This window comes from Coenobita brevimanus, chromosome 71, assembly GCF_032717465.1.
Source record: "Coenobita brevimanus isolate Jiangsu-jjx chromosome 71, ASM3271746v2, whole genome shotgun sequence".
NCBI classification, from domain to species: domain Eukaryota; kingdom Metazoa; phylum Arthropoda; class Malacostraca; order Decapoda; family Coenobitidae; genus Coenobita; species Coenobita brevimanus.
In genome coordinates this window covers 3,394,792-3,417,641 of record NC_137024.1, presented here as the reverse complement: position 1 = coordinate 3,417,641, position 22,850 = coordinate 3,394,792, and the positions used below count along the sequence as shown (strand labels likewise).

The following is a 22,850-nucleotide window of genomic DNA, read 5'->3' as shown; positions in this document are numbered from 1 at the left end:
TTGTAGGCCTTCTCCTTGTTGCGGACAGCATTAGAACAAGCGTGATTAAACCAAGGCTTTCTTGCGTTAGTCAAAGGATATGAGAAAGGAATGTATGCTTCCATGCCCGAGAGAATAACCTCCGTAATGCGCAAGGCACACTCAGATGGCTCACGGCCATGGAAGCAATAATCATTCCAGGGAAAATCAAAGAAGTACTGTACTGCCTGAGGGCCTCCCAGTCCGCGGCTCCAAAATGCCACAGACGACGTTTCCCTGGAGGGTCCACAGGCCGTACCGGAGTGATAGGACAGGTTAAGGTAATAAGGTTGTGATCGGAGGAGCCCAACGGAGAGAAAAGATTAACAGAGTAAGCAGAAGGATTAGCTGTGAGGAAGAGGTCGAGTATGTTGGAGCTCTCTCCAAGGCGGTCAGGGATACGGGTAGGGTGCTGTACAAGCTGCTCTAGGTCATTAAGGATAGAAAAGATGTAGGCTTGTTCACCAGGTGGATCCGTGAAAGGAGAGGAGAGCCAAAGGTGGTGGTGAACACTGAAATCTCCAAGAATGGAGATTTCAGAGAAAGGAGAAATGGACAGAATGTGTTCCATCGTAGAAGTAAGACAGTCAAAGAATTTTTGATAGTCAGTAGAATTAGGGGATAAGTAAACAGCACAGATATATTTAGACAGAGAATGACAGGAAAGCCGAAGCCAGAGTGTGGAGAATTCAGAAGAATCAAGTTCAGGAACACGAGAGCAAGATAAGTCGTTGCGTATGTATACACAACAGCCACCTCTGGCTTTGAAATGAGTATAGAGAAAGTAGGAGGATACAGAAAAGGGTTTGCTGTCAGTTGCCTCAGACAGCTGAGTCTCCGTTAGAAAAAGAAGGTGAGGTTTAGAGGAGGAGAGGTGGTGCTCAACAGAGCGAAAGTTAGATGAAAGGCCGCGAATGTTGCAGAAATGAAGAAGAAGAGAGTCAGACAGTGGTTCCAGGCACCTCGAGTCGTCACCGGGAGAGGGGCAGATGGAGGGGGCATTTATGGTCCCCCCCCTTGGGGACTCCGAGGCTGGGTGAATTGACGCCATTTTTGGTGAATTTTGAATAGGAAGTGTAGTGTGTACTGTGCACGTAGTTTGGTGAAGATAGAGAAATTTGTACTGGAGAGCATGCTGGCCTACTCTCTGTGTAACTGAGACACTGAAAAAGTTCAGCAAAGGGGGATGGTCAGGAACCAGTCCTGAGGGCTGATGAAACGGGAGCTCCAGCACTCCCTGTCATCAGCTTTCCATCCACCTCGGGAGTACTGCCCTGCTCGACTGGTGCTACAGTCTACTCCTCCGTAACCATGTGATATGGTAATGTTTATGACTATGTAGTTACGTTGGTGTTTGAAACCATGTGATATGGTAATGTTTATCACTAGTAGTGGCATTTAAGACCATATTTGTGGTGGTAGGTGGTGGCTACCGTCATCTACTCACTTGATGTAGTGCTGCCTACTTCTTCCTTCACCTTTATCACTCTTTTTTTGTGTGTCTCCTCTCTTCCTATTTCTCACCATCATCCACTCACTTGATGTTGTGCTGCTTACTTCTGCCTTCATCATTATCACTCTTTTTCTGTCTGCCCTCTTCTCTTCCTATTTCTCCCATCATTCCTGTCACATTTTATTACTCCTCTTTCCATTTCAGGCAGCTTTACATTGAGTGACAAGCCTAATGCTTTCCTGTAAGCCAGGAAATCATTTAGAACACTAGGTGGTAACCATATAACCAACCCATATGTGTTCCCTATGTGTAAGCAAGTGGGCTGGCAGAGGGTTAGTGCCCCTCCCCGTAAAACAACTAACTCAAAGACTAACGGCCACCACTTACGGGATTATGGCGTCTGGCAATAAATAGATAGATTTTGAGGTAATGTTTATGACAATGTGATGTCCATGACCACATACTGGTGCTTATGACCATGTTGCATGGTGGTGTTTACATCCACAGGGTGTGGTGGTGTTTATAACCATGTAGTGGCACTTATAACAATGTGGTTTGGTAGTGTTTATCACAAATTGAAGGTATTTATGATCATGTGTCAATGTTTATGATCATGTGGTGTGGTGGTGTTTATGTCACATGTGAAGGAGTTTATGATCAAGTACTGGTGTCCATCACTATGTGGCAATGATTATCACCATTTTACATTTAATATCATGATATACTTTGTGATGGATGGATACCCACATTTCTAGAATAAGTATCTGATGAAGGAAGGAGGGAAGAGAGGGGAGGGCATGGAGATGATGAGAAACTGCTTTAGAGGGCATGACTGGCATGACTAAAAAAGTTAAGAACCACTGCACAATGGCAAGAGATGACACACTGAGTGTTTAACTCTACTAATCACGTGAGTTTGTAATCATTATACTGAGGGTAAAAATCAAGCAAATGAAATAAGGGTAGTAAGAGTAAACATGAGCGAAACGAACATGGACAATGAGGAATAGCCAGCATAACACAAGATGGCCTCAGTATAGGCCTAGGATGTTCTAATTTCTTTTCCCCTGAAGCTGCAAACTAACTGGACAAGTGTGTCATGTCCAAACTGGCCCATATGTCCTATACATACACTTCAAGGAAGAATGTGGTAAAGCACAGGCTCCTGCCAGATCCACAACACAAGGCATGGGAACCAGGCATCAGATGCTCTTTTCAAAATGTATATGAGACATAAAAACTTAAAAAGAAAGACATCCATGTGAAGAATTATGAATGGATGCAAGAAGTAATGCATTCATTCCTCATTTCCCTGAGTCTGGGATGATTCCTTCCATTACTACATCTAATGGCTGCATGATGTTGTGTGCAGCTCAAGATCATTTCTTGAAAATTCCTTATACTGCTTATGGGAATCCACACCTCTCAAGACTACATAAGTGGAGATTCAACTGTAATCTTTGATAATACATTTAACTGGGCAAACCTTGGTTAGTACCTTATTCTATCAAGTTTTTCTGGTATTCTGGAAGGAAAGAAGGTCTCCATGATAAATGAGTGAATGACTGAAAATTGCTGCTGGACAAAGCTCTACAAGGAAAAATTAGTTGATTAAAGAAACTGTTTGTGACCTTTTCATTATTGATTTCACCGGTGTTCCTGGCACTCTTGTCACCACGAGACCACTCCACCAGGGGATCATGGATGAAGGGTCGCAAAACAGACATCAAGGCCTCACGTTCCTCTCGCATTACACGCAACGTTACCTGAAACAAACAAGCACTCTTGATGCACTGAAATAAAATAAAACCTGCATCAGAAATGCATTACTGTGTATCCTCAAATTACTGTAGTACAGTATCTATCTATCTATATATATTTTATTAACCCCATGACACCGGTTCACATCTGAGGATGTGTGGTTGACAGGCACCAGTTCACATCTGTGGATGTTTTCATATTTTGTGGGCATGTTTCAACTTAAAAGCGCACCAAACTCACTGAAAGTGGTGTGGCAGGCTCTCTCGTGTGCCTGAGGGTGTGGGGAGAGGCTAGCTGGGACAGAGGTGGGGTGGGGGGAGGGGGATGGGGGAGAGGCGCCTTGAGGGGCAGAGCACATGTGTACTGACTGCAGTCAGCCACCAATGCACTAGTATAGATATACACCAGCAGAGAGTAAGTACATGCTTTATTTGTGTGTTTGTTTTATTTGTGATTGATTTGTAAAAGAAAAAAAAAAAAAAAAAAAATCCAAATTACAGAAATATGCCTGGCTGCGGAAAGATGATAGGGTGCAGGGAGCCCAGTGTCTGGGGGTTAAACGTGACTGCAAGTCTGGCATTGCATAACTTTTTTGCAGTGCTCTCTTGTTATTTGATGGCTTGTTTTGCTTCTCACTGACGCCTAGCGGTGATTTCTCTGTAGGCAGCCGTGTCCTCGGTTCTCATGGTGTTATCTATGATGTAGCTGTTCTACTTCAGATTCCAGAATTTCGGCTCTCCAGAGCCTTCTTCAGTGAAGACAAATTCTTACTAGGTTTGCAGTCCGGGTACGAATGGTTAGCAGCGGTCGGTATGGAATTTTATATACCTAGGTAGCAAATCTGAGGTCAGGCTTAATTAAGTTCTGCACTCTGACTATAGTCTGACAAATCTAAACGTAGGGTTTTGGTGGAGTCACCCCCTCCCAGCACTGTTGCCACGTTTCCGAGCTGACCTCTCCATCAGCGATGACTTTGACACTGTTTCCCTCTTGTGATCTCCGTTTTTCTAATACCCCCTATACCCCTGCCACCAACACCCCCTATACCCCTACCCCCAACAACACCCCCATCAACAACACCCGCTATACCTCCACCACCAACACCTCCTATAAATATAGACCCCCACCATCAACACCTGTATAATAATTAGCCGTTGATAATTGCTATACTTTTATTGAGAGCATACATTCTACCCTATTGCTCAAACTCCCTAATCTTACAATCCCATCTGTCTTAATCCTTCCCACTGCCTTCATTCCTAAATCCCTTAATTGATCTATTTTTAACCTAAGTGTCCCCACACCTTTTAAACCATTTACCTCTCTGTCGCTATTCTCCACCATATGTATCAATTGGTATTATATTGTGTATAGAACTTTCATACTGTATGCTGTACTACTGTATAATGTATAAGAATACCCACTGTTTAGTGGAAATAAAGTTTTATTATTATTATTATTATTATTTCTCTCTCTCTCTCTCTCTCTCTCTCTCTCTCTCTCGCTAGATTTTGTTATGTGTCATCCATGGTTTTTTACTTCCATTTTTATGTATGGATTATAATTTTGACTTTATTTCCGCACCACCCTTGAGGTAAAAGTCACGGCGCGTTTTTTTAATAGAGGTTTCCCCAATAGGCCTAAATCCTGTAGGGGGTTGGTGACCTCCCATAGCGTACACACAAACACGTGTCGCGTGAGTGCTGCCACCCCAGAGCTGTTTGATATATTTATTTTAATTATGAAAGGATCGCCTCTTCCCACCTTTATCCCTTCAAATTTTCTTGCAATTATACTTGCTAAATTAATTAGCAATGTTAGAAGTGTTGGGGAAGTAAATAATAATTAGAATATTTTTAGAGCAACACTGCCAAATTTTTATGCCACGTTTCTCCATTATCGTATAATATAGTATGCAGAATAGTTTTATTCTTCCTTGATACATGTCAGCACTTTCATTACAGTTATATTAGTATGAGTTATGTTTATGTATCATTCCTACTACACAAACCACAGGCGTTATACATCGTAGGGTTAGGAAACATGGCAATAGTGTAGGGAGGGGGTGACTCCACCCAAACCCTATGTTTAGATTTGTCAGACTATAGCTGCTGGGTTTTGGTGACTGTTGACATTATCTGTTGGGCCTGTGTTCCGGCCTGCTGCAGATCTCCTCATGCTTGGCAATGCTTGTAAATCTTCAGCTTGGACATTTATTGAAGGGTTAAGCTCCTTGATATACAATGCCTCAAGTATGGGGAGATGGCAGTTGTCACTACAGCTAGCCAGACTTCAGTGTTGTTTTCAAGGTCCTCCTTGGTGATGTTGGCATGGTGCTCCTAATGCACATGGTTCCCAGGGACTCCTGCATATCTCTTTCCTATATATTTTTCCTGAAGCTGTCGGACAGTGAATGACATCACTGATCCCTATGCCTGGTGCAAACCCAAACTGCATCTCATTAGCATTCACTCTTTCCACAGTCATACCTTTTTGGCTTCTCTCCACTACCTTCCTCATCTGGTCCAAAAGTTTTAAGCCTCTATAATTTCCTCCTTCCATGGCATCACCCTTCCCCTTGTATACATTTACAGCCGCACTCTTCACCTAATCATCTGGGACAACACACTTGTTTAATTTTTATTATCAAATCAGTAACTAAACCTACTCCTGCATCTCCTGAAGCCTTCAGCATTTTTGCAGTCAACCCAGACACACCTGTCACCTTCCCCAACTGCATCCTGCTTATTCCCTTGCTCACAGCTGCAGCATCAATCAAAGGCCAAGGGCCAAACACTGAATCCACTGATTCCAAACCTTCCCTGTTCCAGTCAATCTCCTCATTCAGGAACCAGCTATAAGGCCTTTATAAACACATTATCTGGAACTGTCTTCCTCTGTTTGTATTTCCTGCTGCCTATGGCCTCAAGTCTTTCAAATGCAGTGAACTCAAAATGAACAGAGCTTGAATTTGCCTCTCTGTTAGCTTGTTTTTGTTTTTTCTTGGAGGGAACAATCTAGTGGCTTCTGGCATTTCTTTTTTTTTCCTTACATAAAAAAAAATAAAAGCTTTTCAAGATTTATTTGCTATAACTCTGACCACCTTCCCTCTTCCTCTCCCTCCCCCCTTTAGTCCAAGTTTGAGGGGTTTTACTGGATGTAATAATGTGTAATGCTATGCACTAAATGTCCCAGAATGTCAAAATTTAATCGGTGGTTAGGTGGGGGGGAGGAGGTAAAAAGCTGTATGACAGTAGTTAGCTATAGACCCCAGACCCAATTGGTTTTTTCCCATTGGCTTAGATGTCCATGTTTTACGTGTTCACAAGATTGCAATTGGTCAAGAACCAAATAATCATAGATACTGCAACCCCTCTGTGAAAACAGAGACTAAATGCAATATACCCTCTCCTCAGCTCTATGTGTTTACAATGATATCTCTTATCACCATTTTTAATGCCTGAGTGGTATCACAAGCGCCTTTAGCCTCTTCCTGAATTTGCCTCCAAATGAAAGCACAGAATACTGAGAGAGAGAGAGAAAGAGTGTGTGTGTGTGTGTGTGTGTGTGTGTGTGTGTGTGTGTGTGTGTGTGTGTGTGTGTCTAATGCAAAACTTTTTCAAATATCAGGTAAAAAGAACATAACCCTCATGCTGGAGACTTACAGCACTACCATATATGAAGTACTTGGTAGTATATTAATGTATCACACTGTACAGTATAGAATTTACAATTTGCACAACACAAGTGTCAAAGTACTCTTGAAGAAGCTAAAGTTCGATGATTGATTAAATTCACACACTTAAAAAAACCTATGCTGCCTGCTCAATGCAATACAGTACGAACCTCACATGCCTTCCTGTAGATACCCTCATAGCCAGTTGGTCCCATGGCAGCCACCATGTTATGCGTCAACCGGAAGGGAACCCTCTCAGGCCAGTCAAATGTTTCTCCCTGAATACATGAGAAAAAGCATAATTGCAGTTGCAATCAATTTCAACATAAACTGTACTAGCATGGCCAAACTAAAAAAAAATACAACTTGGAGATAAACATTCATCCATCCATCCATCATCCAATCCTACATTGCCCAATGAGGAATGTAGGAGCCCAGGGCTAGGCAGTTGGTCCCAATATTTAAGATGAGAGTGACAAGCCTCTCTCATCCCTGAGTGGCAATACATGAGCAATCAACCCCAACCACCCGTTGGATATAAACCTTCACCGGCTCAATCCGACTGGAGCGCAATAATTACCCACTAAACCACCAGGAGCCAAACTTTGGTTATATGGTTACCACTCAGCATACACAATAATTACAATATATATTTTACTTGCAAAATCAAACTAAAATAAATACAGCTTAAAAATACAATTACATCATCATCATCATCCAGACCTCCTTTCCTACCCTAGAGCAACGTGAGGAGTAGCATTATCTAGACAGCCCAAGTCTGCCTAATCCAATGGGCCATGCTTCCATTCACTTATCATTCAAGCCTCTAGAATCCTGGTTTTATCTGGTATGCCAAAAAACATTCACAGTATGCCAAAAATATTCACCACATTGTGTAGCTTCACATAAACATATCCCATAGAGTCAATCCGGATGCTGTCACATTAAAAAAGTGGTGCCAAATCCCTGATCATGCACTTCTTCTCACAACATTCATCCACACAGCTTGATTTCTTGTCAGTCCCTTAGCATCACCGACTTCCAAACCTCTCTTCCACACACTCCAACATATCCCTCCACCTTCTCCTTGGCCTACCTTGCCTCCTCCCTCCTTCAAATTCGCTCGGATATACCTTTTTAACCCCTCTATTGTTATTCATTCTCTCCACATGACCATAACATCTTAGTACACTCTCTTCGATTCTGGTGTCCACAGACTTCTCCACTCCACATTTTTCACGAATAACATTATTTCGTACGGTACCCTATCGACTCTCTGTACTCCACATACATTCCTTAGCAGTTCCATCTCCACTGCTCTCACTCTTGACTTTTCATTTTCATGCCACACCATAGTCTCACATCCATATGTTAAAGTTGGCACTAACACTCCTTCATGTAAGCCTCGTACAGCTGCAACACTCAAGCCTCTGTTTCTTATCGAGGCCTTCAATGCACCAGCTACTTTCCTTCCTTCTGTCACTCTACTTTCCACTTCTTCCGCACATTTTCCTCTCTTTTCTATCACTGTACCCAGGTATTTGAACTCCTTCACCAATTCCAGTCTCTCTCCATTCACTGTAATATCACACTGGGAGTCACCTTCTCTCTCAATAACCATCACTTTACTCTTTTCTACACATACTCTCAAGGCACAATGCTCACAGACAGCAGCTAAACTCTGTACTAGTCTACCAAGTTCTTGTCCGGTAGTAGTAGTAGCAGTAGTAGTTGTTCCCTAGGCAGTCTGGCCGAACAGCCCCGAGTCCCTTAGGAAGGCCACGGCTGAGACCGGGCTTTCCCACAGAGCTCTCAAAGAGTGTATGTTGTGTTGTTGGCATAGGTGATTGTGTGCAATGCAGTCTTCCATAATGTGCTTAATAGTATGGGGTGCTGTGTTGTATCCTGGACAGGCATCAACGACGGAGTCATCCAGCCTCTTCTGGTAGCTTAAGAGGGCTGGATGGTGCCCACATCTCAGCCTGGCCAGGTGGACCCTGTCCTCACGAGGAAGATAGGATTCAGAAGGGTGGATGTCAGGAGGAAGTGCATGCAGCTGTGTGTTGTCTTTAAGTGACTGAATGAAGCGGCGAGTGATCTGAGTGTGGATATGCTTCTGGAAGCTGGTCTGAGGTGGGCAAGGGGGGATAGATGACAGCATTTGTGTATGGTATCGTGTGCTGGGTGTTGTTTTGATGTTCCTTGGTGTGGGTGGATGTGCTGCCATGTACTGTAGTGGATGTTGTGGGTTTGTGGAGGCTGCAGCAAGAAACTGGGTGCCTCTCATGTCTAGGTGATCATTGACTTTGAGGACTTTGGTTTCTTGATGTAGGTGGTCTGTGGGTGTAGTAGCTGTGCAGCCTGTGATTATTTTTTGGGCCTTGTTCTGTATGGTCTGTAGTGTGATGTAGTGTGTTTTGCTGAGGTTAGAAGCCCAGGCAGGGCTTGCATAATTCACCACTGAACGTATGTATTGTTGGTATACTGTGGTGGTGGTTTCTTTGTTGTGTCTGAATGTTGTATGGGCAAGTGACCTCAAAGCATTAAGTCTTGGTGTTATTTTATTTTTAATGTTTGTGATGTGTTGTTTAAATGACATTGATGTATTGTATATTACACCAAGGATTTTGGGTGTGTGTGTGTGTGGTAGGGGAGTGTTGTTTATGGTGAGGTCTGGGATGTGACTGTGTTCTGCTGTCCAGTTTGTGAGAAGAGTCACTGTAGACTTGGCTGGGGCTATTTTGAGCCTGTTTGTGGTGAACCATTCGTTTAGTGTGTTGAGGTAAGGTTGAATGATGTGTGCAGCTGTGTTTGCATTTTGGTGCATACATGTGAGTGTTGTATCATCTGCAAAGGAAGCTATGTGTATCTGTGGTGTGTGGCGTGTGGGTACGTCGTGCATGTATAGGTTAAAGAGTGTAGGGGACAAAACAGATCCTTGGGGGACGCCATTTGTGAAGTTTCTGATGTTAGAAGACTGACTGGCAAATGTTACGTGTGCACATCTGCCTGTTAAGTAGTTTGCCAGCCATCTTTTTGTGTTATTGTGCATGTTTGTGCTGAGTATTTTGTTTGTGAGGCTGTGGCATGGGATGCCATCAAAAGCTTTGCTAATTTCTAGTGTGATTAGGATTGTTCTGTGTGGTGGCCTAGCTGAATTCATACCGTCGAAAACTCTCTGCGTAAGGTAGTTCTTAGTAGTACTGCGTCATCAGCATACAACAAATTTCAGATATTCTATCTATCACCATTCATTACCAATGCCATCCCTCTCTCCATTACTCATGTTTTTACTTCTCTCATCACCCCATCTATATATATATTGAACAACCATGGGGACATCACACAACCCTGTTGCATGCCCACACCGATCGTGAACCATTCACTTAGATGCCCATTTACCCTTACACATTTCATTACCATCATAAAATTCTGTCTGTCCTAAAGAGATTTAACTATACTCAGTTCCATGAGGCAAAAAAATTAAAGATGTTTTGAGACATGCATCAATAACTCTTTCTACAACCAATTTTTCAAAAGCCACATAAATTCAGTTTACTGTTACAATGTATGTCTTCTATCCTAACTGAACAACACTGCCAAGAAATGGTTATTACACAAACCGAAACAACAAGGGATTAACATAACCTTGTTGAAGAGGCAATTGAAGTCAACATGAACAGTGTCACCAGATGAAGCATCAAAGAGGATATTCTCTCCATGACGATCACCAAGACCAAGGATGTAACCAACCATGGACATAACTGCTGTCGTTCGACAGTAAGCCAATCGTGCCCGGACCCTGCAAAACAGATATACTGTATATACAGTACTGTATACTGGTTTCCTATGATAAAGACTACAATACCTACCTGTATTAGTACAAACTGTGATAATAAAGAATGGAATACTGCATATAACATTATTAGCTGTTACCATCTATCTCCTGAGCCAAAAGAGTGGGGAGATTTCACTGGGGACTTCCACTCTCCTCTGAGTTATATTAAAGAACAGTGGCCCAGCACTAAAACTCCAAATTCCATACGGCTATAATGAGTTGGACTGAAATGAGTTACCCCATTACTGGTCAGCATCCAATTCATTATTTTACCTCCCTCAGTGGTGGTTGATGGTGGTGACCATCATCCTACTTCTTCCTTCACCTTTATCTTTCTATCTGTTTGTCTGCCTTCCTCTCTTCCTATTTCTTTCTTTCCTTACTGTCACACTTTATTACGCTCCTTTCCACTTCAGGTGGCTCTACTCTGACAGACAATCCTAATGGTTTCCTCTAACCCAGGAAACCACTTATAACCCTGGGTGGTAAACATATAATCGGATAACAGGGTGATATAGAGCCTGCTACGGAGCCTCTGGTAACTGAAACTTCCACACTTTTCACTGCAGCTTGCTGTTGTGAGATGCTGTCAACCACGAGGGAACATCACTTCACTGCATGGGATGGCCTTGCAAGGGTTAATGCTTGCCTGCCTGGCAGAATAGGTTGATCAACAACAACAATCTCCCTCAGATGGACAACTTGGTAGGTTTTATAGTACCATATAATAAAACCCTCTGATTTACTGGCCTCAATCAGAGTGTAGTGCTTAAATTGGCTAACAGGTTCATACATGATCATGGAAGGTAGTTCCTGGGTAACAGCTGGGAAAAAAAAAAAAAAAAAAAAAAAAAAAAAAACACTACAGTACATCTGAAAATAAATCCAACTAAGCATTTAATATGGGTTCACTCCTGCAGGGCATACTGTTACTGGCATTTGATGCATGCTGATACTCATTTATCAGCAATGCAAATTTGCTACCTTGGCAATGATGGTGGAAGGGTTACAAGAATATGGAAAAAAGCCAGGATATAAAAGGGAAGTGGAGGAGTGACTGGGTAAATATGGATTGGAGCAGAAGGGGGATGTGGAAGGTGTGTGCAAGATATTCACAGAAGAAATCTGTGCAGCATGTGAGGTGGTGTGTGGGGTGAAGAGTAGATGAAAGGGGGTGCAGGGAACAGCATGGCGGAATGAAGAGGTGAGACAGGCTGTGGCACAAAAGAAGAAAGCATATGGTAAGTGGATGAGAAACAGGGGTGTGGAAGAGGTTGAGAGATGGAAGAGAGAGTTATATGTAGAGAGGAAAAGAGAAATGAAATGATTATTAAGAGAGAATAAGAAGAAAGTGGATGAGGAATTTGGAAGGAATTTGAGTGTAAAGCGGAGAGAATGTAAGAAAATGTTCTAGACAGAGGAAAAGTGAGTTATACAGGGTGTCAAAGAAGTTAGCTGGGGAGTGAAAGACAAAAATAGTAGATTACTAGTGGAGAAGGGAGAAAAAATAATCAGATGGAGTGAATACCTTAAGGAATTGCTGAACATAAAGAATGTAAGTAATGTGAGTACAAGTGGCTGGGAAATGGCTGGGAGAAGGAGGGATGTGAGAAGAGAGGAAGAAAGCAATAGGATGGAAGTCGTGGAAGCAATGAGGAAAGTCAAAATGGGGAAAGCCCCAGGAATCGATGGAGTGTGTGGTGAAATGCTGAAGCATGGGGGAGATAGTAGCAGAATAGATTTGGAAGATGTGAAGATTGGCCTGGGAGGAAGGTAGAGTCCCTGAGGATTGGAAGTCATGTATAATTATTCCCCTGTACTAAGGAAAAGGGGAAAAAGAAGTGTGTGGTAATCATAGCGGCATTTGTCTTCTTAGTATAATAGGAAAAGTATACGGCAGGATACTTATTGACAGAGTTAGGGAATAAACAGAGGAATTAGTTCGAGAAGAACAGGGAGGTTTTAGGAAGGGAAGAGGCTGTGTAGATCAGATATTCATTCTTATATCTTTAGTGGAAAAGTTTCTAGAGAAGGGAAAGAAGTTGTATGCGGCTTTCATGGATCTGGAGAAAGCATATGACAGGGTGGATAGACAAGGATTGTGGAAAGTATTAAGAATATATGGAGTAGATGGGAAGTTGCTGAATGCCGTGAAGAGTATGTATAAGGGTGCTAAGGCTGCAGTGCGTGTGGACAATGGACTGAGTGACTTTTTCTATTTGAAGGTTGGATTGCAATAGCGATGTGTCATGTCTCCATGGTTGTTGAATCTGTATATGGATGGGGTTATAAAAGAGATACAAGGTAGGGCAGTGGATGTTGGAGCAGCCCTAATGAGAGAAGGCAATGTTTGGAAACTCCCTGTACTGTTGTTTGCAGATGATACTGTGTTGTTACGTGAAGATGAAGGGGAGCTGCAAGGCTTGGTGGATGAGTTTGGGAGAGTGTGTAAGAAATGGAATCTAAAGGTGAATGCAGGGAAGAGCAAAGTTATGGTCTTCAGGAGAAATGCAGTCACTGAATGTACAGTGAGGTTGAATGAGGAGGAAATGGAAAATGAGTGCATTTAAGTACTTGGGTAGTGTGATGAGTAAAGATGGAAGTTTTGAGGGTGAAGTGTTTGAAAGGGTACAAAAAGGAAGAAAGGTTGCTGGCTCCTTGAATGCAGTGATAAGAAACAGGGAAGTGCACATGGAAGTGAAAAGTTACTACCTAACAATACAGTATTGTCAAACCTACTCTAATGTATGGAAGTGAAACTTGGACGTTGTTGGAAGGACACAAGTCAAGAGCGAGAGCTTATGGAAATGAGTTATCTGATAGGAGCCTGTGGAGTCACATGGATAGACAGACTAACAAATGAGGAAGTGAAGGAGCATTGTGGTGTGGATGTGGATGTGATAGGAAGTGTTAGGAGAAACACACTGAGGTGGTTTGGCCATGTGGAGAAGATGGAGAGTGAGACTGATGGGGAGAAAGTATGTAAGTGGGGTGGAGGGGGGGAGAGGGAGGCCAAGGATGAGATGGTGGGATGGTGTGGAGAGGTACTGTATATGAGAGGGGGGAGTGAGCTAGGAGCAGGGCAGTGAAATGGCGGGAGACAGGGCGACATGAAGGCAATTTGTTTGTGACCAACCCTTACAGGATTAAAGCATCTAGCAATATACAGATAGACAGATAGCGTTCTTGTTTCTTTAAAAAAATATTAATTTAGTGAAAAGGGCTGTTGATCTAACCCATTATGTAGTCAGTATTTTACTGTATAATACCTAAGGTCTTCTGGAGGCTCAGTGAGGGACACATAGATGTATGCACTGCATCCCACTGAGCCCGGTAATCTACGAGTTTGCAGGTCCATAAAAAATTTTCAATTGTAACAACTGATTCTGGAGGCATCAACTTCACTAGATCCAGCCTGAGCTCCCTCTTCCTTCCCATGTCACACAAAGTGAGGCTGCACACACATACAATGATGGTATAACTTGCTGACAACTCAAGTGTGGTACTGAAAAGTACTTCAGGGAACCCAGGTGCCCTCATACATGGTGGGCAAGGAAGTAGCATCATATGTCACTCAATTTGAAAAAGCAGACAAAACATCAATGTGAGGCATTGCAAATGATGACAAGAAACAATGCATCCTCACATCAGCTCTCAGAGTTTGGGATAATTCCTCCTCTCAACATTAACAGTACAATGACTGGGTGGTGTTATAAGAAGCTCCTTAGGCTGCATCTACATTTGGCTACTAAAAATGAAAAAATGGCTTTTTGGTCCTGGGGGGAAAAAAAAAAAAAAAAAAGACAACTTCATTACCTACCATGCTTGTGGGTCTGGAAATGTTCTGAGAAACCAGGTACCAAAGATAGGTGGATGGCGAGGTAGTAGTTTCTTTAGGAAAATTTCTCTCTTGGTAGCAAGGGGAGTGTCAATCTTGCACATGTTCTGCTTTAATTCCGGAGCACCCATGTATATCCCTGCATCGCGGTAGAGTCGGTGTAGAATGTGTCGGAGGCCATTCAAGTTCTCAATCCATTCAATCAAGCCACACTCCTCATTTAGTGGAACTACAGTCTGCAAGAGAAATATCGTTATAAGAGTAAAATTTCAATGTTCCAATCAACTCCTTGACAACAATTAAAAGACTCTTAAGCTTTATTCTGGGTATTGTCAATCAATTTAGTCCATCACAACCAAGCAGCAAAACAACTTCTCCTCCTCCTCCTCGTGCTATTCATCATCATCATCATCATCATCATCATCCAATCCTATGTTGCCCCACAGAGGAGCGTAGGAACCCGGGGCTAGGCAAGTTGGTCCTGACATTCAAGATGAGAGTGACCAGCCTCACTCATCCCTGAGTGGCATTACATGAGCAATCAACCCCAACCATCCCTTGGATATAAACCTTCAAAGACTCAATCCGATTGGAGTGCTAATTACCCACTAAACCACCAGGTGCCAAAATTTGGTTATATGGTTACCACCTAGCATAGTAAATGGTTTCCTGGTGTACAGGAAACCATTTGGCTTGTCACTCAGTGTAGAGTCACCCACAGGCAAAAGGAAGAGGAAAGAATGAAGGAAGAAAGACAGAAGAGTTAGTGTAAAGTTACCCGTAGGCAGAAGGACAAGGAATGAATGAAGGAAAGGAAGAAAGAAGAGGATGGAAGGAAAGAAGGATGGAGGAGAGGAAAGGGCAGACACCCAACAGCAGCACTACATCAAGTGAGTGGATGGTGAGCGCCCCCCACCTACCACAATACTTTACTCTTATTTACATTAACAAAGCCTAACATTCACAGAAATCTACACAACTCTACATCAGTCTGCTGAGCTCTTGCTGACTATCAGCAAATAGCATGGCATCATCTGTAGCCTATACGGTACATGAGATTCACGATACTCCTCCCTTCATGTTTTACAGACATTCTTATTCCACATTCCACAAATAAAGTTTTTATTTCTCATAACCCCACCCATTTACAGTAAGTCCTCACTATATGTCATCTTTCTTTACTATTAAGTCCACTGAAAATTAGCAAGAACTGTCTGTAGACCTCCACTGATAATTTAAAAGCTCATCTGAAAGTTCCCCCAATTTACAGTGGAAAAAAATCACCAACATAATAAAGGGTCATTAATAATGATCCCTCGGTTACTGCACATAACTGGTAACGCAAATAGTGCATGATAATGAAATTATACAATAATGAAAGCCACCCTGACCTAGAATGGGAAGGGAAGTCCGGATAATGATGATGATGACATAACCTATGGGACTTATCCTAACTGGTACTGGGCACTCCACCTGTAAACCCAAATTCTCCCTTTTACAATTCAGACCCCCTAAATACAGTACCCTCGCGTCCAACACGGTAATATTGTCATGCACAGGTCCCGTGTTGGACCAAAAATGTGTTGGACAAACAACAGAGCTTATGGGGAAAAATGAATTATGTCAGCAACCCTAGGAAAAGTCACCCTAAATACCTACCATATACCTTTACATATATTGGTACTACTGTAATTATAATAAATGGTGCTGTACTATGAATGATGCCTAACCTTTTAGGATAGTGTTGGTGGGCTTGCTGGGAATGGAAGGTGATATCCGAGGCTGTAGGTAGTCCTACTGGGTCCCCGGAGGATGGCTGCTGGCGTCACTAGTGGGTAATGGCTGCTGCTCCTCCTCAACCTCCCTCATAAATCCCGCGAAATCACACTTAGAATCACTATCCTCATCCACATCCATGGAAAGTCCTGCTTCTGCCTGTCCTAGCACTCTGTAAGCCTTCACTGCTGCCAGGATCTTGTCTTGGTTTTTTATTATGGTCCTCACGCTGGTTTCATTCATGTCGTAGGCCTTGGTGATGTCCACTTTCCTCTCCCTTTTCTTCTTCCTCTCGATGATTTCTAGCTTGGTGGCCTGAGGGAGGTGCTGCCGCTTCTTGGGGTTCTCAGAAGGCTTCCTAGGCATCGTAAGCAGGATAAAATAGTTGCAAGGGCAGAAAATGCAGCGAGAAAAAAGCACCTTCCAATGCGAATTATGTGACTGAGTGGCACTGTGGCAGGAGAAATTTAAACAAAACATCACGTGAGAGCAGAAGCATTTCTGATTGGGCAACATCACGATCACGTCACGATAGCGGGTGGGGGAGGCAACTTGATCAGAAGTTTTGATTGGCTGTCAGCATCACAGGAATGTCCAGTATGACCGTGTTGGACCAGGGGTGATCGTGCTAGAGGCGAACTCTGCAGATTTCGCCCACTTCTCAGAACTCTGTGCGTGTTATGCTAATGCACCCATGTTACAGTAATTAAATTGTATTAAATCGTACTAACTTTTTTGCTCTCCGTGCTGGACGTGAATTGTGCTGGACAAACGCGTGTTGGACACGAGGGTACTGTATATACATACACCTGTAGGCATACCCCAATAATTTACAAATAAAAAACCAATGATCTGCTCTTTCAGTGATAAAGAATAAGGGACATATAGCACCAAGGAAAAACATCCAGTTGGGCTTCGCCTGCTTCGCTCTTCCGATGATTTGACCATCAGCAACTTGAAATGCATGCAGTTCACTTCATTTATTTTTCAACACAGCAAAAAGAAACACTGTATTTTTCTTTATATGTGGAATCAACATGCATGGGTTCTCCTTGTATCATCATCAACACCCTCAATCATCTGAAAGAAATCACAGCAGGCCCATATCTACACAGAAATTTCATTCCACTTGTGCCTCCACTGCTGGATATTGAGAGAGAGAGAGAGAGAGAGAGAGAGAGAGAGAGAGAGAGAGAGATCTTATATTCGCCAAATAATTCTTCCATATACCTTATCCTTCAAAACTCAAGGGACTAATGCCATGATAATTTTTGCCCTCACTTCACTTGCCTTCATTCTTGAACATGGGTATAATCACAGCCCTTTTCCTCTTTGTCGGTACAGTTTAACTCATCCATCCTTTTTTATATATCTTCAACAAACTTTTCATTCCACTTGCTCCATTGCACATACCGGTAATCATCTCTGCATACATCTCAACAACTCTTACTGTTTTCCCATTCTTCAGATCCTTCACAGCAGCTTTCACTTCTGCCAATGTTACAATCCTGGCATTCTGTTACCTCTCCGCACACCACCAAAGATAATTGTGTTTACAGCAGCTCTGCTCTCATCATTCCCATTCATCAGCCTTTCAAAATATTCTTTCCATCAGCTTATTACTTCACTTCCACTAGTTGGTATTCTTCCACTTTCATCCCTCGCACTTTTACACTTCTTACCACTTTCATTTCTTTATTTTCACACTTCTTTCCAGAATAATTTGCACTAGCCTGTCTTCCAAAATCATCATTTACTTTCTTTCCTAAATACTCTGTCTCTTTCAATGCTTCTTACTATAATCAATCAGATTCCCTTCACCATCCATTTCAGTCTTTCTGTACCATGTATATTTTTTGTCTAGTATGAATTACTAAGGCATAACTTTCTTTCCTGAAGTATGTCCTTCAGCTGCTGTCTAATATCAGTCTTCCCCGGTACTCCATGGCAACCCACTACATAATTTACAGGATCAATGTCAAACTCTCCCATTCATGTTACCCATCACAAACATTCTGTAATTCCTATTACTCTATCCAGCTCATCCTCAAACCTGTCTTTCTCTGCCTCACTCAAAGTCTTGCTAGGTGCAAATGCAATAATCACTGCTACATCACAGTCTCAAACTTGAACTTGACATGAATACATAAATACAAACATCTTGAGCTGATATATTTATAACCTTTCATTCTCCTCTGTCATTCATCACCTAACAACAGCTCAGCTCCTTCCTTTCAGCATCCATGTCCATTCATATCTGACCTTACACACTTCACACCCTCCCACTCCTCTGTGACATCACTATTTCACACGATGCCATCACAGTGTACCTAGAACTCCAGAATATATTCATTACATCACTCTTACATTCATCATTAATGCCTCTCAAATTCCACCCTGCCTTACAAACCTGCCTACTTTTCCAGGATCCTGGACAGGGATAAAACCCAGATCTGAGGTTTGCTACACCTTTGCTAGTCATTCAGACTACTAAAGAGAGTGGAGAACCACTAAGCCTTGCTACTCTTTCTCTCTTGCTTCAGATCCAAAGGAAAAATGGAGTGCAGTATTCTTTTTCCTCTAACCCAGGGACTGGTTATAAGGTTCCATCCAATGTGGTAAATGATTTTCTAGGTTACAGGAAACCATTTTGCTTGTTATTCAGTGTAGTCACCAGTAAGTAGCAGTACAATGAGTGAGCAGATTATGGGTGCCCCCACCCTTGGAATGCAAATGAAATTCATTTTGACTTACGTAGGTTCTGATGTGCAGATCTCTCTTCCTGGACTCAGGGTCTCGCAAAAGGCACCTATTTACAAAATTGTTGAATTCCATGAGCCGGCAGTCCTTCCTCAAGTCATCCTGTTAATGATGTCAAGTTAAATATTTAATACAATATAGTACAGGCATTTATAAAAGCAACAGTTGATCTGGACATCTGGGGAGAATGAAAAGTAGGTGAAAAGATATATGAGTGTGGATGTGGAGGGTAAAGGCACCAAGAGGTAGACCTAAGAAGACTTCAGATAAGATGGGATGAGGTCCTATAAAATAACCTTGGTGTAAAGAGGCTTAGTTATATGTGAACAAAAAGGAGTGATTACTGTGTGTCTGATATTTAGACTTCCATGGGGAAATGTACTTAACAGAGGAGCAGAATGGCTAGGTCATGTGAAAAAGGTAAAAAATACAGAATCTTAGCTAAATGCAAAGAGAAACACAGCACACAACAAAGCTGTCACTGAGAATTTACCAAACATTAACAAAAGGCACTGAAAGATTATACACTCTCCTTTTGCTGACCTTTCTGCAAAAACAAATCCAGTTAAAACATGGAACAGATTGTAAGTTAACAGATAGATTTTATAGTTTCCATTCCTTATCCATCCTCCAACAACAAATTTCTGTTATGACATAGCAATGATCGTAAAACAAAGATGGGAAATTCTGCACTCCCCATTTTAGTTCTTGGAAAGAGAGAGAAAAAAAAAAACGACATGCAAATGATTATTTAGATAACTAAATATATGGAAATACTGGCTCTCTTGTTCTTCTTTCTGTAGGGCCAAATATTAGTTATGACAACAGTGCCTAATATCTCTCATCATCTTCAGCCTTCTCTCTATCACTAAAAAAGTCCACCACAATAAACCATATCTATCCCACTACCTTGAAGCATGTGCCACCACCACCACTACCTCATGAATCTACTTGGGTTATCATCACTGCAGTTCATCACACTGATTCACATCCATAACCCTTACTGCCACTGTCTCTCACCACACTGAAGTACTGTCTGAGTTGGATTACACCCCTATTTTTTGCTTCTTTTTCTTTAAAAAGAACAGACAGTTTTCATGGTCCTCCATCTTTTGGTTGTTTCTGTTTTGCATTAAAGTATCTATCACCATCTTGATCTCCAAAGCCTGGCAATGAAGTCGAACCTCCCTGATCACAGTTAACTGGTATGACAAACCAAATAAAACAACAAAGGAGAATTAATGTAATTGGTTTAGAGCTCATATGCTTACACTCACTTTTTTTACTAATACCTGACTATTAACCCCTAGATAGACTATAGGAATTGGATTTGTAATGTTTCTGCTGCTCTCAATCATGAACTAGATGACCCCAGTCTCTTAAGTTTTCCATTACTAGTGAGCCAAAATTTTTAACAATGAATTTTTGTCTGAGAATACAACATTCTAATACTTAACCATTCCTTATAGGATTAAGGCATCTAGCAACAGATAGATAGATGGATACCCTTAAACAGCTCTGTCATTAATTTCGTTTCATTTTTTATGGCTCCAACATGTTTGCATGCTTCAGCCTTGGTTACCTAATGGCAGCTCTCCATGCTGCTTGATCTCTGGCAGCTTCCCTATTTAGTCCCTAATCCCTGAGGTCACACTCAATGACCCTGTCCCAGGTCTTTTTCGGTCTACCTCTTGCTACCCTACTCCCAACATTAACACTTCTCACTTTATGCATCCAATTATCATCCCCATCCTCTCCACATACCCAAACCATCTCAGCCTACCTCTCCTCATCACAACACCAATACACTCCAGTCCCATCCTACCTCTCAACTCTTCCATCGTAAACCTAGCCCCCCAGGTCTCACACTCAGGGAAGCACTGCATACCCACCTAATCACTGCCATTTCTGCATGTTTGAGCCTGCGAATATCCTCTTCCTTTACTGCCCAGGTCTCACTACTATACAGCGTTACACTCCTAACACATCCCGCATACAAAGATTCCTTAGTACGGAAGGAGAGCCCTCTCCATGCCAGGAAAGGCAACTGCTCCCTGAACTTCTTCCAACCACTCCTCAATCTAGCCACAGAGCTAGCTCCAACCCCACCTCTAGCACATAACATTTTTCCCAAATAACAAAACTCTTCCAGACACTCATTTCTCCCAAATCACAAAACTCTTCCACACACTCACAAGACTCACCAGCAAGTTCAATCCTTTCATGCCTGGTAATCTCAACATGCTCTCCCCGACACACCGCACACATGTGTGCGTGCGTGCATGTGTGTGAGCGTGTGTGTTTTTAACAACAAATAAACTTATCCAAAAAATACCTTAGGTTTACACATCATAATGTAACACTTCCCATCTGATCCCCGAAGAGTGATCTTCTTGGGCAGCTGGAGTGACTGCATTATCTCTACTTGGTCCTCCACACTTGACAGGTACACTGCCACCCTGCAATGAAACACAGAACTCTTAGTTATTCATTATAAAGTACTCAATATACTGATACTGAACTTACATGGAACTCCTCCCATAATTCAAACCTCATAAAGCACCACAATACAGTATATGCTATCTATGTACAGTACAAAATACTGTCACTCTCCCTTGACAGGCAATATGAGACAAATAAACCCTATGTATCCCTTAGGCCAGATCCAGTTAGAGCACCTTAATCCAATTAACCATCTATTTGTTACTTATATGGTTACCATCTATTGCAGTAACTGGTTTCCATGGTTATCATTGACTATGCAGGGCTCAGTCCACTGCAGATGAGGGCTTATCCAATCCTGCTCAACTCTGACCTAGTGGTTTAACCTGATTCCTCCAATCCCAATGAATAACCAAATTTCATTTCTTCATAGGATTCAAATGTCATTTATTCATCTTGTTCTCTGTGCCTCTTTCTCTCATTCCATTGCTAAGATCCCACTGTCCATCTGCTATGTGTTCTACAAAGGACATGGGTAAACCATGTTCATTCAAACTTTTTGACAATACTCATTATATTCTCTGCTTTCATCTGTTCCCCTATCCAGGAAGCTCACTTTCTCTCTCTCTCTCTCTTTTTGACACATTCTTTTCCATTCCTCTCTGAACATAACTAAGTATACATTCCAGGGATTTTGTTAGACTCCTCAGAGCTACCCTAGGAACACAGGTTTTCAGAGGGTGGATCCCATAATTGCAATGGTTCTTTCGTGGTAAGTCTAACTGAACCAATAAATACAAGCCAACAGATACATTCAGTTCTCTTACAAGTTCATATTACTATTTCAGCACTTACATTTCTTTTTTATCTTTTTCCTTTATTATGATTGTATTATTATTTAATCATGAACCCAGGGAATTAAGGCACCAATTATCTTGATTCCTGACTATGCCAATTCAAAATCTGTCCCTTCCATGCACTTGTGCCTAACAGAAGTGCAGAGACTTACTTACCTCACAAGAATGACAATTAAATGGCCTTGAAACAGATCTGGTGCCTGCAAACATTATGCATCCATGATGTGCCTTGATGAGGCCACTCACAATTCTAACTGCTCCGGCAAAAAAGAAAATCACATTGATGCTATACAGTACTGGAGGAAAAAAAAAAAAAAAAAAGTTAGGCCCCACATAATCATGCCCCTTTGCTCCCATGTTGCATGTGTAAGTTGCACATCACATACCTGATCCACCATTATAGCTGCAGTGCCATCAAAAACTTACACTCT

At 42.0% G+C, this 22,850-nt stretch overlaps 1 protein-coding gene across 1 annotated transcript in view; it reads right to left on the bottom strand.

Annotated features, from left to right (window-relative positions):
* Positions 1-22,850, bottom strand: part of mei-41 (ATR serine/threonine kinase meiotic 41) — a 213,916-nt gene that overhangs the window by 5,520 nt on the left and 185,546 nt on the right. Inside the window, exons 44-49 of the mRNA XM_080277708.1 lie at positions 21,456-21,579; positions 19,115-19,222; positions 14,567-14,820; positions 10,557-10,710; positions 7,079-7,186; positions 3,103-3,237 (exon numbers count right to left, since the gene is read on the bottom strand). Of these exons, the coding sequence (XP_080133834.1) occupies positions 3,103-3,237; positions 7,079-7,186; positions 10,557-10,710; positions 14,567-14,820; positions 19,115-19,222; positions 21,456-21,579 (883 nt within the window). The remainder of the gene's footprint in view (positions 1-3,102; positions 3,238-7,078; positions 7,187-10,556; positions 10,711-14,566; positions 14,821-19,114; positions 19,223-21,455; positions 21,580-22,850) is intronic.